Source organism: Petromyzon marinus (assembly GCF_048934315.1).
Source record: "Petromyzon marinus isolate PM22_M1 ecotype Great Lakes invasive population chromosome 70 unlocalized genomic scaffold, UKy_Petmar_22M1.pri1.0 chr70_unloc.2, whole genome shotgun sequence".
NCBI classification, from domain to species: domain Eukaryota; kingdom Metazoa; phylum Chordata; class Hyperoartia; order Petromyzontiformes; family Petromyzontidae; genus Petromyzon; species Petromyzon marinus.
Window position 1 is genome coordinate 729,999 of NW_027422604.1, and position 16,626 is coordinate 746,624.

General features: G+C 53.4%; 1 protein-coding gene across 4 annotated transcripts in view; it reads right to left on the reverse strand.

Moving 5' to 3' along the window:
• Window positions 1-3,474: 3,474 nt before the first annotated feature.
• The window catches only part of KDM6A (lysine demethylase 6A), a 42,920-nt gene continuing 29,768 nt past the window's right edge, over window positions 3,475-16,626 (reverse strand). For 3 of the 4 annotated variants that reach the window (XM_076058322.1, XM_076058321.1, XM_076058324.1), the window contains 7 exons: window positions 16,473-16,621; window positions 15,465-15,579; window positions 13,637-13,824; window positions 11,167-11,308; window positions 10,257-10,383; window positions 9,083-9,253; window positions 3,475-7,359 (listed from right to left, as the gene is read on the reverse strand). In XM_076058322.1, coding sequence (XP_075914437.1) covers window positions 7,333-7,359; window positions 9,083-9,253; window positions 10,257-10,383; window positions 11,167-11,308; window positions 13,637-13,824; window positions 15,465-15,579; window positions 16,473-16,621 — 919 coding nt within the window. In that variant the 3' untranslated portion in view covers window positions 3,475-7,332. Of the gene's footprint in view, window positions 7,360-9,082; window positions 9,254-9,457; window positions 9,521-10,256; window positions 10,384-11,166; window positions 11,309-13,636; window positions 13,825-15,464; window positions 15,580-16,472; window positions 16,622-16,626 lie in introns of those variants that run through there. The other variant, XM_076058323.1, reaches the window with a different exon arrangement.

Consider the following 16,626-nt stretch of genomic DNA (forward strand, 5'->3'; position numbering starts at 1 on the left):
AACAACTGTGTTTCTTGACAGACAAGGGTATATAAATATAATTAAAAAAACACCTATTATTATATTTTTATATTGCCAAAAAGGTACCGTATTGTCAGGATATTTATTCCGATTACCGGTGGAATCCGATGAGCTATAAAGCTCTTCACAGACGTCCAGCCACGATAAGCGATTGGTCGAATTGGTTGATTGTGTTGTAAAATAGCCCGTGCCTGAACGAGTGTTTAATTAGTTTAGAAACCGCCTAAAACCTTGCCAGGTTTAATGATATTTGGTCAAGTTTGCTCAATGTGTAACAGAAATGTAAACATTATTTGGGGGGGGGGGGGGTAAAACGACTCCCTAAAAGTCTTGAAAACAAAAAGTAACGTAAATAAACAACAAAGTAACGTAAATAAACAACAAAGTAATGTACATCAACAAACGTTAATAAACAAAGTAACGTAAATAAACAACAAAGTAACGTCCATAAACAAAGTAATGTTACTAAACAAGAAAGTTACATAAATAAATAAAGTAACGCATAATAAACAACAAAGTAACGTACATAAACAAAGTAACGTTAATAGACAAAGTTACGTAAATAAAATTACATTTATGTAAATGCAAACGTAACGATGTCTCCCTAACGATGAGCCCTAATACAGATATTAAAGCTTATCATTGTTAATATTGTACACTTCGAGGTGGAACTTTCCTCAAATACCAATGAAACAAACAATAACAAGGCGAAAATACGAATGTAAAATTTATAATTTTTGCAAATTATTAACACGATTTTACCTCAGAGAGAGAAGCTTTAAAAAAAAACAATCTCACAAATGTAACAACACAGCGATCGTGTGCGAATCTTTTTACACAAGTCTTAAAGAGGCAAGTTGCACTTTAAAAGTTGTTTTTAATTACAAAAAAAAACATTTCTTTACCAAAAACTTTATTCACAAAATGTTTACCTCATCATCATCATCGCCACCAATTACCTCATCGCCCCCCCCTCACCCGCCACACACTTTGACTTTGGCGGGAAACTTTAAACAAAAAAAGATCCGGTGAACGTTGTATTTATTTATTTAGTACAATTTTGCCCCCCCCCCCCCCCTAAAAAAAATCCAACAATATCGTAATATTGCAGAAAAATTAAACAATAATAATATATACTTTGCTTTTGTTAGAATTGTATGTTTTTTTTAATATATATATAAAAAAAAGATTTTCCGCGTACCGAAATTTTTTTTCTTTCCCGTAGCACCCCTCCGGACAAGAATGGTACAGTCCGCGACTAGCACGAGACCCCCCCCCCCCTCCACCAGCACCAACACCACGGCGGCGGCGGTGGGACGGGCCATTCCATTAGGGAGGAAACGGGGGGGGGGGGGGGGAGGTGAGTAAGTCGGCTCGTCCACACACCCGCGTTAGTTTTGTTTTTAACAGTTACAGCCCAATGTTGTGTAAAAAAAAAACTCTAAAAATATAGAGCGCAGAATCTTTAACGAGAGTTAAACAACAAACACAAAATTAGGCCAACAACAAAAAATGGAGAGAAGATGCGAGAGAGAGAGAAGGGGGGGGGGGAAGACGTTTTATAATGTTGGGGAAGTTTAAATAAAAGTTACTTTGTTGTTGTTATTCACCCCAGCCACCTCCCTCACAACTTTTGGCGGGAAATTTGTGCCGTAAATAAATGAAATTAAAGAAAAGATTCCTGCCACAAACAAAAATTGCCTTTGTAAAGTTAAGTTACCTCCTCAGAGAGAGGAAAAATTCGGCTACTGGGCCCTGTAGTGAAATTAAGAGTGGAACCCATATAGTGGGGTTTATAAGCGGATACTCCAGTATGGGATCCTATTTATGGGATTTACTCCTAAGCCATATTACACAATAGGATTTCCATTGTATAAAACCTCTGTAGGAATTTCACTGAAACCTCTGTCATGTAGTGGAACACCAACATCGTATTAGAAGGAATCCCATTGTTACATCTGTGCTATATGGGATTTGAACCGGAAGCCATGGTTTTAGGGGATTTTTTTCCCCTCACACTGTAGCCTTAATTGCAGGACTAGAAATTCCAATGTCATTTCAATACTGGTGGAATTGATTTAAAATGCCATTGTAAATTCAAAGTACTATAGAATTCACTCTGGAACCATATACAGTGCAATGTTAAATACACCGGGAACATTGGGAAATATACCACAGTACTCCAGGAATTCCAAAGTAACACCGATACTATAGCATTCACGTCGGAACTTTAGGACTATCCTGCAATATAGAATTGACGCTGGAACCCACAGTATTATAGGGAAATGCCATTGCAACCTACAAAGGAATTACACTGGAAGCCATAGAGCCATATAGTATTATACAGTTATAGTGGAGCCAGGGTCCTCTGGAACCACGGTACTGCACTATAGGAATCCCATTGTAAACTCTAAATTAAGGTAATTACAGTACAGTACACTGGAAGCCATAGTACTATAGAATTAACACAAGGAGCCAGACTACTATAGGATTTCCATTGTAACCTCTAAACAATAGAATTTTACACTGGAAGCCATAGTACTAGAGAATGAACACTGGAACCAGAGACTACTATAGGATTTCCATTGTAACCTCTAAACAATAGAATTTTACACTGGAACCATAGTACTAGAGAATTAACACTGGAACCAGAGTACTATAGGATTTATATTGTAACCTCTGTGCTATATAATTTGACACTGGAACTACAGTCCTATAGAATCAATTTAAAATGTATTTGCTTTAAACGGTGCTTTTTACATTTAAAACTGCTAATGCATTGATTATAATGAAACGTAACCAACACAACTGTATGATTATTATTTATACTTGCCAATGTATCGATTAGGATGAACTTGTGACCATCACAACTGTATGATTATTTATAATTGCCAATGCATTGATTAGAATGAACGTTGTAACCAACACAACTGTATGACTATTATTTATAATTGCCAATGTATTGATTAGGATGAACTTGTGACCATCACAACTGTATGATTAGTATTGATGATACTTGCCCATGTATGGATTTTAGATGGATTGGAATCAATTTGTGGCCAACCAAAATAAGGGTTGTGGGTCTCCAAGACGACTTTGAGCCTGGAGTTGAATTCAGAATCAGAGTATTTATTTTGTACTGGAACGTTGGCTGGCCCAACGTTGCTTTCAACATCGGACAGCTGTAGAGACGTCACTGGGCCAATGATGGTTGAGAGAAGTCCAATGTGAAGGGTCAGACAGATCGCGCGCACACACACACACACACGACACCGCCACTCCACATTGCTATGGCTTACACTGCGCGTGTGGTCTGTGTGAGATTCACATCTCGGCTGTGGGGGGGGGGGAGGGGGGTCAAGGGGGGTCATGGGGGGGGGGGGTTGAGGGCAAAAGGTCACCCACCCACCACCCCCTCCTAACGAAAAGACAGACAAAACGAGGCGACACGGATTTGAGCAATAAATAGATTTATAAATAGTGTAACATTTACAAGAAAGATCGAGGAGGAGGAGGAGGGAGGGAAGGAGGGAGGAACCCGCCCCCCCAAAAAAAAATAATAATGAAAACCCAAGAGCTATTGAGAGGTGTGATGATAAAAATATCAAGGGAAGGAAAGAGGAGGAAAATATTCGGTTATTTTTTTGTGTTTTATTATTCAAGGAGGGAGAGGGGAGGGAGGGAGGTAATGACGATCAAACCAATGAAGGATAAATCTGCGACAGGAAAAAGACTGCAACAGCAAAAAAAATATTAAAATTTTTGAGCTTCGTAAAACTCATAAGCGGGCACGACAAAAAATAATCTTGTCGTGATTTTATAACCGAAAAAAAATAAAGCGACGCGAGTTGCGAGTCGATGGGTGGGTGGGTGATGTGGTGGGTGGATGGTGTGGGGTGGTGGGTGGGTGATGTGGTGGTGGGGTGCATGATGTGGTGGGTGGATGATGTGGTGGGTGGATGAGTGATGTGGTGGTGGGTGATGCGGTTGGTGGGTGATGTGGTGGGTGATGTGTGGTGGGTGGATGGGGTGCATGATGTGGTGGGTGCATGATGTGGTGGGTGGATGGGTGATGTGGTGGTGGGTGATGTGGTGGGTGGGGTGCTGAGTGCGTGGTGTGGTGGGTGGGTGATGTTGTGGGTGGATGTAGTGCGGTGGGTGGGTGATGTGGGTGGATGATGTGATGTGGGTGGATGATGTGGTGTGGTGGGTGGGTGATGTGGTCGGTGGGTGGGTGATGTGGTGGGTGGGTGATGTGGGTGGATGATGTGGTGTGGTGGGTGATGTGGGGTGGTGGGTGGGTGGGATGGGCGCACGAGGAGGAGATATCTTTATTTATTTATAACAAAAACGGGCTGAACGCAGAACGTCGTACAAAAGTATAATTTGCCACCCCAACCTTTGTTTTTAAAATCTTTTCACGTTACAAAAAAAACCAAAACTGTCATTGTACAAGGTGTATTATTGTCCCAAAGAAGACGGTGGTCGATTTTATTTGTATTTTTTTTTATAATTTTAAGTTTTTTTTAGAACTTCTTTGCGTCATCGTCGTTATATAGAAATTTTTTTTATTTTATTTTTTTGAACTTTTTTTAAAATTGTTTTTTTTTTCATTAAAGAAGTCTATAAGCTACAATATAAAACATCAAAAAAGAGGAAAATACTAGCTATGTGGAGAAAAAAGCCAGGCTGGCAAAGGTAGATGCTATATAATCTGTACACAGGCATCATTATTAATCACTGCTGTGGAACAATGCAGATAGTTTAATAACAATCTTAATAATTACAAAATATCTGAAAACCAAATTTTCTGCTTTCTTTAAATCAGTAGTCATCATCTTAACGATGAGCGTCACACGCACGCGGTATAACGGGAGGGTGAGGAGGAAGGGTGAGGAGCGGGGTGAGCGAACGCATCACAGTCGACTAAAAATCGGAGAGAGACGGAGAGCGAGAGGGGTTCAACATTTTCTTTAGTTTGTGGAACAAAACTCGGCAAGTGATATCATTCCCAAAAAGCAAAAAAACAAAAACCATTCCCGACATTTTACAGCGCTCACTCGAGTCTGCTTCGTCTTTTTTTACGGAACCGATGAGACGTGGGGGGGAAGGAGGGATGGGTGGGGTGGGTTGGGTTGGGGTTGGGTCAGGGCCGTTATTATCCAGTAGGCCGCAGTTAGGCGCCGTGCCTGTTGCAGCCTACCCACTCACCCACCCACCCAGCCGGCCACTCACACAGCCACCCACCCAGCCGGTCACTCACACAGCCACCCACCCAGCCGGTCACTCACACAGCCACCCACCCAGCCGGTCACTCACACAGCCACCCACCCAGCCGGTCACTCGCTCACTCACTCGCTCACCCACTCGCTCGCCCACCCACGCGGCCACTCACTCACCCAACTCATCCACCCCACCAGGGCCGTTAATGTAGGCACCCGTGCCGTACTTAGGGCCGACGGCAACTAAAATAGCGGGGCCTTAGAAAACTACACAAGACCCATGGTTTGTCCGATTTGTAAAAAAAAACAAGTGGAACCAAGATAGCCAATTATGATGAAAGCAATAAAAAATACACCTGTTGACATCTTCCAATATTTTTAAATGCCCACACACCTCGGGGGTTTTGTTTCTCTCTCTCCCCGTCTCTCAATAACCTCCGGCGAAATCTGCTCGATCTGCGGCCCATGGCGGTGCGCTCCCATCCGATGCGGGGGCACACAGATTAAAGTAACGAGCGTGGCAGCAGTAACAACGTCCTGTCCAGCGACCAGGCCGACGAAGAACCGCGCGAGAGAGGTGAGCGGAGCGGACAGTGGCGGTAGGCAAGTAGTGACACGGGGGGGGGGGCAGCAGCAGTGACCCAACTGTTTGGAACGTCACCACTCGAGCGCCTAACGAAACAGAAGTCGCCTCGGGCGTACAACAATCTTAATACGGCCCTGGGGGAGGGAGGGAGGGAGGGAGGGAGGGTCGGTGGTGGTGGTGGGTGAGTGACAAATGACAACGACGATAAAATTAACAAGATGTGAACAACAAAACGAGAAGTTAATTTTTTTTATTCAATACGGTTTCTAAATATGTCAACAAGCCGGCCTCCCCCTCTCTCTCCACTCTCACTCGCTCTCTCTCCACTCTGACTCTCCACTCTCACTCTCACTCTCCACTCACTCTCACTCCACTCTCTACTCACTCTCACTATCGCTCTCTATCGCTCTCTCCGCTCTCACTCTATCGCTCTCTCTGCTCTCACTCTCTATCACTCTCTCCACTCTCACTCATTCGTGAAGTGTTCTCCACTCTCACTCGTGAAGCGTTCTCCGCTCTCACTCTCTCGCTCTCTGCATTCTCCACTCTCTCTCGCTCTCTCCGCTCTCACTCTCTCTCTCTCAAGACTGCTGTCAAAACACACACCGAGGGGGGGTTGCATAGATTAACAAGTTTTTGCTTCCGCGACAGCAGTCCCCCCGGCCGGGGCATCACGAACGGCGTTTTCACCGAAATCCCAAAAAAATAAAATAATTTTAACCGAGAAGAGAGAGAGAGAGGAGGGGGGGGGGGGGTAAGAAATGAAAAATATTCGACGGACAAAATTAAAACTCGCGCGGCGGGAGGGGGAGTGGGTGGTGGTGGTGGTGGCGATGTCCCACGCACGCGTTCCGTGTCTTCTCCATGTCCCAGAGACGGCAACCGCGTTGCGAGCGTGCGGGGAGGGGGGGGGGGCCCCCCACGTTCTCGTGGGGGTTGTGTGGCCGGCCGCCACGGCGGCGGGGGGGGGGCCATGGGTTGCTGCCGCCTCCCCCACCCCAACACCGCCACGCCCCCACCCCTCCATCCTCTGTGGGCTCCCCCCGCTTGTCGCCACCGCCGCCTTCCCCGTGGCTCCACTCCCCTCCCTCCCATGGCTCGCTCCTCGCACCCGTGGCTCCCAAACCTTACCCCCTCCGCCCCCTCTACCGCCACGCACGGGCCGGCGGGCCGGCGGGCCGGCGACACGCCACCCACGCCACCCACGCCACCCACGCCACCCACGCCACCCACGCCACCCACGCCACCCCCCCTCCACGCCCTTCGTCCGCTCTGCGCTCCGCGCGATTCGTACTCAAGGGTCCGGTCGGCTTTGCGTCTCCGCCGACTGAAGCTCTCTTCCTGCCGCCGGCGGCGGCGGCGGCGGCGGCGGCTCCTCCTCCTCATCCACCAACGCTCCTGAGACGGCGTCCCGTCGCGCGTTGCTCCTTCGCCATAGACGGCTCCGGTGGCGGCTTCAGCGGCGGCTTCAGCGGCGGTAGAGGGCGGAGGCAGCGGCCTTCATCAGGAAGTTATGGACGGAGGTGCAGCCTGAGAGGGGAGGGCACGGAGCGGTTCAACGGGAGGCAGTAACGGTGGCCGCGTGTGCCGTGTGCAGCGTGTGGTGTGACGTGTGACGTGTGCGGTGTGACGTGTGCGGTGTGACGTGTGCGGTGTGACGTGTGCGGTGTGACCTGTGCGGTGTGACGTGTGCGGTGTACGACGTGCGGTGTGACGTGTGCGGTGTGACGTGTGCGGTGTGACGTGTGCGGTGTGACGTGTGCGGTGTGCGGTGTGATGTGTGCGGTGTGACGTGTGCGACGTGCGGTGTACGACGTGCTCATACGCCGTCAATTTGAGACTGAAACAGGAGGGATTTCACCACAACTCTGTGGCTGTTTGCCTGATAGTTGTTGTTACGGTTGTTGTAATTACCGGCGAAACGTCACGGTACTTGAATTGTAAATGTTGTAGTGGGTTTAACTCTCCAACACACAGCAACCAGTTAGTGCTGTACTAGTAACGAATTGTAAATGTTGTAGTGGGTTTAACTCTCCAACACACAGCAACCGGTTAGTGCTGTACTAGTAACGAATTGTAAAAGTAGTAGTGGGTTTAACTCTCCAACACACAGCAACCGGTTAGTGCTGTACTAGTAACGAATTGTAAATGTTGTGGTGGGTTTAACTCTCCAACACACAGCAACCGGTTAGTGCTGTACTAGTAACGAATTGTAAATGTTGTAGTGGGTTTAACTCTCCAACACACAGCAACCGGTTAGTGCTGTACTAGTAACGAATTGTAAATGTTGTAGTGGGTTTAACTCTCCAACACACAGCAACCGGTTAGTGCTGTACTAGTAACGAATTGTAAAAGTAGTAGTGTGTTTAACTCTCCAACACACAGCAACCGGTTAGTGCTGTACTAGTAACGAATTGTAAATGTTGTGGTGGGTTTAACTCTCCAACACACAGCAACCGGTTAGTGCTGTACTAGTAACGAATTGTAAATGTTGTAGTGGGTTTAACTCTCCAACACACAGCAACCGGTTAGTGCTGTACTAGTAACGAATTGTAAATGTTCTGTTTACGTGACAAACCCATTACCAGTTGGCTGTGTCGGGTGGTGGCGGATTTAACGACACAACATTGATATGATTTTAAGTTTTCGTGACTGCAGGAATCCATACTCTTTGGTTCTTTCCATCATCACGTAGATCACGACGTTTCGGTCGCAACGCAAGCAGTCGTCATCAGGCGGAAGACAGAGAGTGGGGGGGGGATAAAAAGGTGACGATTGCTTGCGTTGATATCAAAACGTCGTGACTTGACCGAAAGAACCAAAGAATATTTATATATTCACGCGATCTAACCAAGAAATCCCTTACGCATGTTTGTGTGTGTGTGTATGTAGAACTTATTTGGCGTGGCGAGTGGAGTAGCGAGTGGTGAGTGGCGCGGCGAGTGGAGTGGTGAGTGGAGTGGTGAGCGGCGTGGTGAGTGGAGTGGCGTGGTGAGTGGAGTGGCGAGTGGAGTGGTGAGTGGCGTGGCGAGTGGAGTGGTGAGCGGCGTGGTGAGTGGAGTGGCGTGGTGAGTGGTGTGGCGAGTGGAGTGGTGAGTGGCGTGGCGAGTGGAGTGGCGTGGTGAGTGGAGTGGCGAGTGAGGTGGTGAGTGGCGTGGCGAGTGGAGTGGCGAGTGGAGCGGTGAGTGGAGCGGCGAGTGGAGTGGTGAGTGGCGTGGCGAGTGCTGAGTGGCGAGTGGTGGCGTGGCCTCACCAGGCTGAACTGGTCGTAGATGTCGGTGAGCTCCTCCAGCTGGTGCTGCTCCAGCACCACGAAGCCGTCGAGCGAGGCGCTGGCCTTGCGGGCGCACGCCAGGCAGTGCACCACGTACGTCTTGCGGCTGTTGGACTCGCTCGTGACGAACAGCAGGTCGAACACCTCCACCTGGCGCACCGTGACACACACACAGCAGGTCACACACACAGTGACACACACACACAGCAGGTCACACACACACACAGCAGGTCACACACACAGCAGGTCACACACACACACAGCAGGTCACACACACAGCAGGTCACACACACAGCAGGTCACACACACACACAGCAGGTCACACACACACAGCAGGTCACACACACAGCAGGTCACACACACAGCAGGTCACACACACAGCAGGTCACACACACACAGCAGGTCGAACACCTCCACCTGGCGCACCGTGACACACAGACAGCAGGCCACACACACAGTGACACAGACACAGCAGGTCACACACACAGTGACACACACAGTGACACACACACACACAGTGGCACACACAGACAGCAGGTCACACACACAGTGACACACACAGTGACACACACACACAGTGACACACATACACAGTGACACACACACAGTGACACACACAGTGACACACACACAGTGACACACACACACAGTGACACACACACACAGTGACACACACAGTGACACACACACACAGTGACACACACACACAGTGACACACACAGTGACACACACAGAGTGACACACACACACACACAGTGACACACACACACACACACAGTGACACACACACACACACAGTGACACACACAGTGACACACACACAGTTACACACACACAGAAACGTAGTGTGACAGTGACACACACACACACAGTGACACACACAGTGACACACACACACACAGTGACACACACACACAGTGACACACACACAGTTACACACACACAGTGACACACACAGTGACACACACACAGTTACACACACACAGAAACGTAGTGTGACAGTGACACAAGGGGGGGGGGGGTGTGACGAGCACAGCCAGAACAACGCGACTCCCTCCCCCTCCACCCCCCCTCCCCCCCCACCTCCACCCCCCTCCTCCACCTCCTCCACCCCCCCTCCCCCCCCCACCTCCACCCCCCCCCCCCCCGTCACCTCGCACACGCTGCAGTAGTGTGCGGGCTCCTCCTTGGCGCGCCCGTGCCACACGATCTTCTTGCCGGTGCTCAGCAGCGACTCCCTCGTCATCTGCACCGCCTGCAGCGAGCGCATCAGGCACCACCTGCGCGGCACCACGGGCAGCAACGGTGTCACACGCACTCGAGTTGTGCGTCGGTAAGGAGCGCGCGCGTGCGTGTGTGCTATGTGCGTGCGTGTGCTATGTGTGTGTGTCACGTCGCGTGCGTGTGCTATGTGCGTGCGTGTCACGTGAGTGTCACGTCACGTTGCGCATGTGTCACGTCGTGTGCGTGTGTCACGTGCGCGCGTTACGTCGCATGCCAGTGAATTCTGTGCTCGTAAGGCACGGTCTCCTGCTGGGTGGGTGGCTGGGTGGGTGGGTGGCTGCCTGGGTGGCTGGGTGGGCAGGTGGGTGGCTGGGTGGGTGGGTGGCTCGGTGGGTAGGTGGGTGGCTGGGTGGGCAGGTGGGTGGGTGAGTAGGTAGGTGGGCAGGTGGGTGGGTGGCTGAGTGGGTGGGTGGGTGGGTAGGTGGGTGGGTGGGCAGGTGGGTGGCTGGGTGGGCAGGCGGGTGGCTGGGTGGGCAGGTGGGTGGATGAGCAGGTGGGTGGCTGGGTGGGCAGGTGGGTGGCTGGGTGGGCAGGTGGGTGGGTGAGTGAGTAGGTAGGTGGGCAGGTGGGTGGCTGGGTGGGTAGGAGGGTGGGTAGGTGGGGGGCTGGGTGGGTGGCTGGCTGGACAGCTGGGTGGTTGGGTGGGTAGGTGGGGGGCTGGGTGGCTGGGTGGACAGCTGGGTGGTTGGGTGGGTAGGTGGGTGGCTGGGTGGTTGGGTGGGTAGGTGGGTGGCTGGGTGGTTGGGTGGGTAGGTGGGTGGGCAGCACCCTCCCCTCACCTGATGCCCTCGTAGAGGCGGCTGTCCGTGATCTTGATGTTGCGCGCCATGTTCCAGGAGAGGTGGGCGACCGGCACGATGGACTTGACGCTCTGCAGCTTGTTCCAGTCGTAGCGCTCCAGCGCCAGGCGGTACTGGCACGCTGACAGAGGTTGAAAAACCCACCGCACACAAAGACAAAGAGATTCCCCCTCAGTGTAGCCTGTAACAGACTGTCGGGGCAAGTGCTGGCAGCGGCGAGTAGCAGCGGCGCCTACAAAGGCTAGCGGCGCCGTGGCACACAAGGGGGGGGTGGGTGGGTGGCCGGTACCGCGCCCGACCGCCTTTGTCTCCCCCAGTGGGCGATGTTTACTATACGCAGCGCCAGGTACTCATTTGAGGCCGAGTCGACCTAGGGGAAGCCCAGGATCGGTGAGGATAATCGTCACTGCCGGCGTTGGTGGCCGTGCACAGGAATCGAACCCGGGTCGCCGGGTTCGTGGCGCGCACACAGACACACACACAGACACACACACGTACATACACACACACACATACACACACAGACACGCACACACACACACACAGACACGCAGACACATACACAGACACCCACACACAGACACACACAGACACGCACACACACATACATACACACACATACACGCACACATACACACACAGACACGCACACACACACACATACATACACACAGACACGCACACACAGACACACACAGACACGCACACACACATACATACACGCACACACACAGACACACACAGACACGCACACACAGACACACACACACAGACACGCACACACACATACATACACACACACACAGACACGCACACACAGACACGCACACACACATACACACACACACAGACACGCACACACACAGACACGCACACACACACAACAACTGTCATTCACCACTAAGTGGCAGTGACGTCACCACGACGCTTGTGCCAGGCCATGTGCACCTTGATGCCACGTGAAGTGTCGAACGCCCGCTGGCAGGAGGTCACGGGGCAGACCCAGGTGCCACGGGTCGACTGACTGAGATGACCGAGATGACTGGCTGATGCACCACCTGTGCCCCCTACTGTGCCAACCTGCTGTGCTTTAGCCACCTGGCGCTCCGCTCGTTGTTGTGAGCGTCGCTCCTTCCCCCCCCTCCATTGTTGTTGGAGGGCGACTGCCTCCAACTGCCCAGTAGCGTCCTTCACGAGCCTCCTCCACAAAGGCCGATCTTGACACCACTGGTACCAGTCATCGGCAAGTCCACTCAGCTCCACGTCCTCCTGTACCACATCACTCCATCTCTTCTCTAGCCCGTGTCGCGCCCGTTTAGCCCCCTCGATCCGGCCGAACAAAAACTGTTTCAGCATGCGGTGGGTGGGCATGCGGGCTACATGACCCAGCCAACACAGCCTTGCCTGCCGGAGCTCACCAATGGGACCTTGCCCAGATTTTCAAGGATTTGTGAGCTCCTCACACAATCCATCCTGCAGGTTAAACCCAGGATGGATCGTAGGCAGGCCAGCCTAAATGTTTCTAACCGGCGAAGATGTTCCATTAGGGGGGTCCACGTTTCGCAAGCGTAGGGAAGGGAGGGAATGACCGTGGCCGAGAAGACCTGAAGCTTGGTGCGGAGCGACAAACCAGGTAGCTTCCACACAGCGTTACGCAACCGATGAAAAGATATTGCCGCTCGACTGATTCGGAGTGAGACCTCTGCTGTTAAACCGGAGCCGGTCATGAGCACACTGCCCAGGTATGGGAAACTCTCCACTCTCTCCACAACTGCCCTACCCACGCACACAAACACGCACCCACGCACACACAGACATACGCACACATACACACGCGCCGTAGTCACTGTGGTGCTTGGGAGGTGGTGCTGCACAGTGGTGGTGGCCCTGGATGGGAGGTGGCGCTTGCGGTGGTGGTGCACGGTGGTGGTGCACGGTGGTGGTGGTGGGTGGTGGTGCTAGCGGTGGTGGTGCTAGCGGTGGTGGTGCATGGTGGTGGTGCACGGTGGTGGTGCGAGCGATGGTGGTGGTGAGTGGCGGGGCTAGTGGGTGGTGGGGCTAGTGGTGGTGGGGCTAGCGGTGGTGAGTGGTGGTGGTGGTGAGTGGTGGTGGTGCTAGCGGTGGTGGTGCTAGCGGTGGTGGTGGTGGTGAGTGGTGGTGCTAGCGGTGGTGGTGCTAGCGGTGGTGTTGGTGGGTGGTGGTACACGGTGGTGGTGCACGGTGGTGGCGCTAGCGGTGGTGTTGGTGGGTGGTGGTGCATGGTGGTGGCGCTAGCGGTGGTGTTGGTGGGTGGTGGTACACGGTGGTGGTGCACGGTGGTGGCGCTAGCGGTGGTGTTGGTGGGTGGTGGTACACGGTGGTGGTGCACGGTGGTGGCGCTAGCGGTGCTGGCCGGGAGGCGGCGCCAGCGGCCGCGTTGCCCTTGCCGCCCGCCCGCCCGCCCTCTCACCGGTGAGGGGGCCCACGTTCCAGGCGATGTTGTTGCACCAGCCCACGGCCTGCACCCAATGCACCGTGCCCGCGTTGATCCACACCAGGTCGCCGGGCCGCTGTACGAAGCGGTAGACGGGGACGCGCGACTCGCACAGGTCCTCCAGCACCGGCCACCACGAGCCCGTCAGGAAGTTCACGCTGTTCCTGAACGCACGCCACGCACGCACGCACAGCACACACAGCACGCACACACACACAGCACGCACAGCACGCACACACAGCACGCACACACAGCACGCCACGCACGCACGCACAGCACGCACAGCACGCACAGCACGCCACACACAGCACGCACACACAGCACGCACACACAGCACGCACACACAGCACGCACAGCACGCCACGCACAGCACACACAGCATGCACGCACACACAGCACGCACAGCACGCCACGCACAGCACACACGCACACACACAGCACGCACACACAGCACGCACAGCACGCACAGCACGCCACGCACACACACACACAGCACGCCACGCACACACACACACAGCACGCCACGCACACACACACACAGCACGCCACGCACACACACACACAGCACGCCACGCACACACACACACAGCACGCCACGCACACACACACACAGCACGCCACGCACACACACACACAGCACGCCACGCACACACACACACAGCACGCCACGCACACACACACACAGCACGCCACGCACGCCACGCACACACAGCACGCCACGCACAGCACACACGCACACACACAGCACGCACACACAACAAGCAACACCACACGCACGCACAAAGACAAAGGTGTTCACACCCCCCTCCCATTCCCAGCCCACCGGAGTAGCCTTTAACCAGATCCATTGGGGGCAAGTGCCGTTAGCGAGCAGCTGACACGGCTCATGGAGCCAGAGAGACAGGGCGATAGAGAATGAGTGAGGACGAGAGAGAATGAGTGGGGACGAGAGAGAATGAGTGGGGACGAGAGAGAATGAGTGAGGACGAGAGAGAATGAGTGAGGACGAGAGAGAATGAGTGAGGACGAGAGAGAATGAGTGAGGACGAGAGAGAATGAGTGAGGACGAGAGAGAATGAGTGAGGACGAGAGAGAATGAGTAAGGACGAGAGAGAATGTGTGAGGACGAGAGAGAATGAGTGAGGACGAGAGAGAATGAGTGAGGACGAGAGAGAATGAGTGAGGACGAGAGAATGAGTGAGGACGAGAGAATGAGTGAGGACGAGAGAGAATGAGTGGGGACGAGAGAGAATGAGTGGGGACGAGAGAGAATGAGTGAGGACGAGAGAGAATGAGGACGAGAGAGAATGAGTGAGGACGAGAGAGAATGAGTGGGGACGAGAGAGAATGAGTGAGGACGAGAGAGAATGAGTGAGGACGAGAGAGAATGAGTGAGGACGAGAGAGAATGAGTGAGGACGAGAGAATGAGTGAGGACGAGAGAATGAGTGGGGACGAGAGAGAATGAGTGAGGACGAGAGAGAATGAGTGGGGACGAGAGAGAATGAGTGAGGACGAGAGAGAATGAGGACGAGAGAGAATGAGTGAGGACGAGAGAGAATGAGTGGGGACGAGAGAGAATGAGTGAGGACGAGAGAGAATGAGTGAGGACGAGTGAGAGAGTAGGACAGGGCGAGCGAGTGTGAGTGGGGTGAGTGAGGCGAGTGAGGTGAGTGTGAGTGAGTGTGGCGAGTGAGTGTGAGCGAGCGAGTGTGAGCGGGGGTGAGTGAGCCGGGGTGAGCGAGCGAGCGTGAGTGTGAACGAGCGAGTGCGAGTGAGCGTGAGCGGGGGCGAGCGGCGCTCACTTCTCACAGAAGTCGTTGATGAGTCCCCAGTACGGCTCGGGAACGGCGAACCACTCACAGTCGCCGGGTCCGATGTTGATGTTCACCGAGCAGAAGTTATTGTTCTCCTGGTGGCCTGCCGACGACCGTGGGAGAGAGACGGTGGGTGGGGGGGAGAGAGACGGAGTGGGGGGGGAGACGGAGAGACGGACGCTCGGCCCTCGCGGCGAACGAAGATCGTCCCCCCGTGTCGCCTTCGGCAGCAAGCCAGGCTTGGTCTCGGGGTCTCGGGATCCGGTCTCCGCGTCTCCGATGCCATCTCGGTGTGCGCCGCCTGGCATTGCCGTGCTTGCGCGTGCGTGTGTGTGTGTGTGTGCGGTTAGCGCCACGCTGCGCTGTGAACCCGGCGATCTTTGTGTGTGTGTGTGTTTATGCCAGACTGGGACATGTAGCCCGCATGCCCAGCCAACGCAATGCTTCAACAGCTTTTGTTCGGCCGGATAGAAAGGGCCAAACGGGCGCGGCACGGGCTAGAGAAGAGATGGAGTGATGTGGTACAGGAGGACGTGGAGCTGAGTGGACTTGCCGATGACTGGTACCAGCGGTGTCAAGATCGGCCTCTGTGGAGGAGGCTCGTGAAGGACGCTACTGGGCAGTTGGAGGCAGTCGCCCTCCAACAACAACGGAGGGCGGAGGAGCGACGCTCACAACAACGAGCGGAGCGCCGGGTGGCTAAAGCACAGCAGGTTGGCACAGTAGGGGGCACAGGTGGTGCATCGGCCACTCATCTCAGTCGGTCGACCCGTGGCACCTGGGTCTGCCCCGTGACCTCCTGCCAGCGGGCGTTCGACACTTCACGCGGCCTCAACGTGCACATAGCCTGGCACAGGCGCAATGGTGACGTCATCGAATGGAGGGTGTTGGTGTGTACGTGCACATGTGTGAGTGTGCGTGTGTGAGTGTGCGTGTGTGTGCGTGCGTGTGCGTGTGTGAGTGTGCGTGCGTGTGCGCGCGTGTGAGTGTGCGTACCTGGCGTGCGGCTGCCTGGCACCTTCATGTAGAGCTGCACCGTGTTCATGCCCAGGATGGTGTGCCCCACGTGACTCAGCATGTTGCCCGCCGACACCACGCGCAGGAACGCCGGCAGCTTGGTCAGCTCCTGCAGCTGCGTCTTCCACCTGGG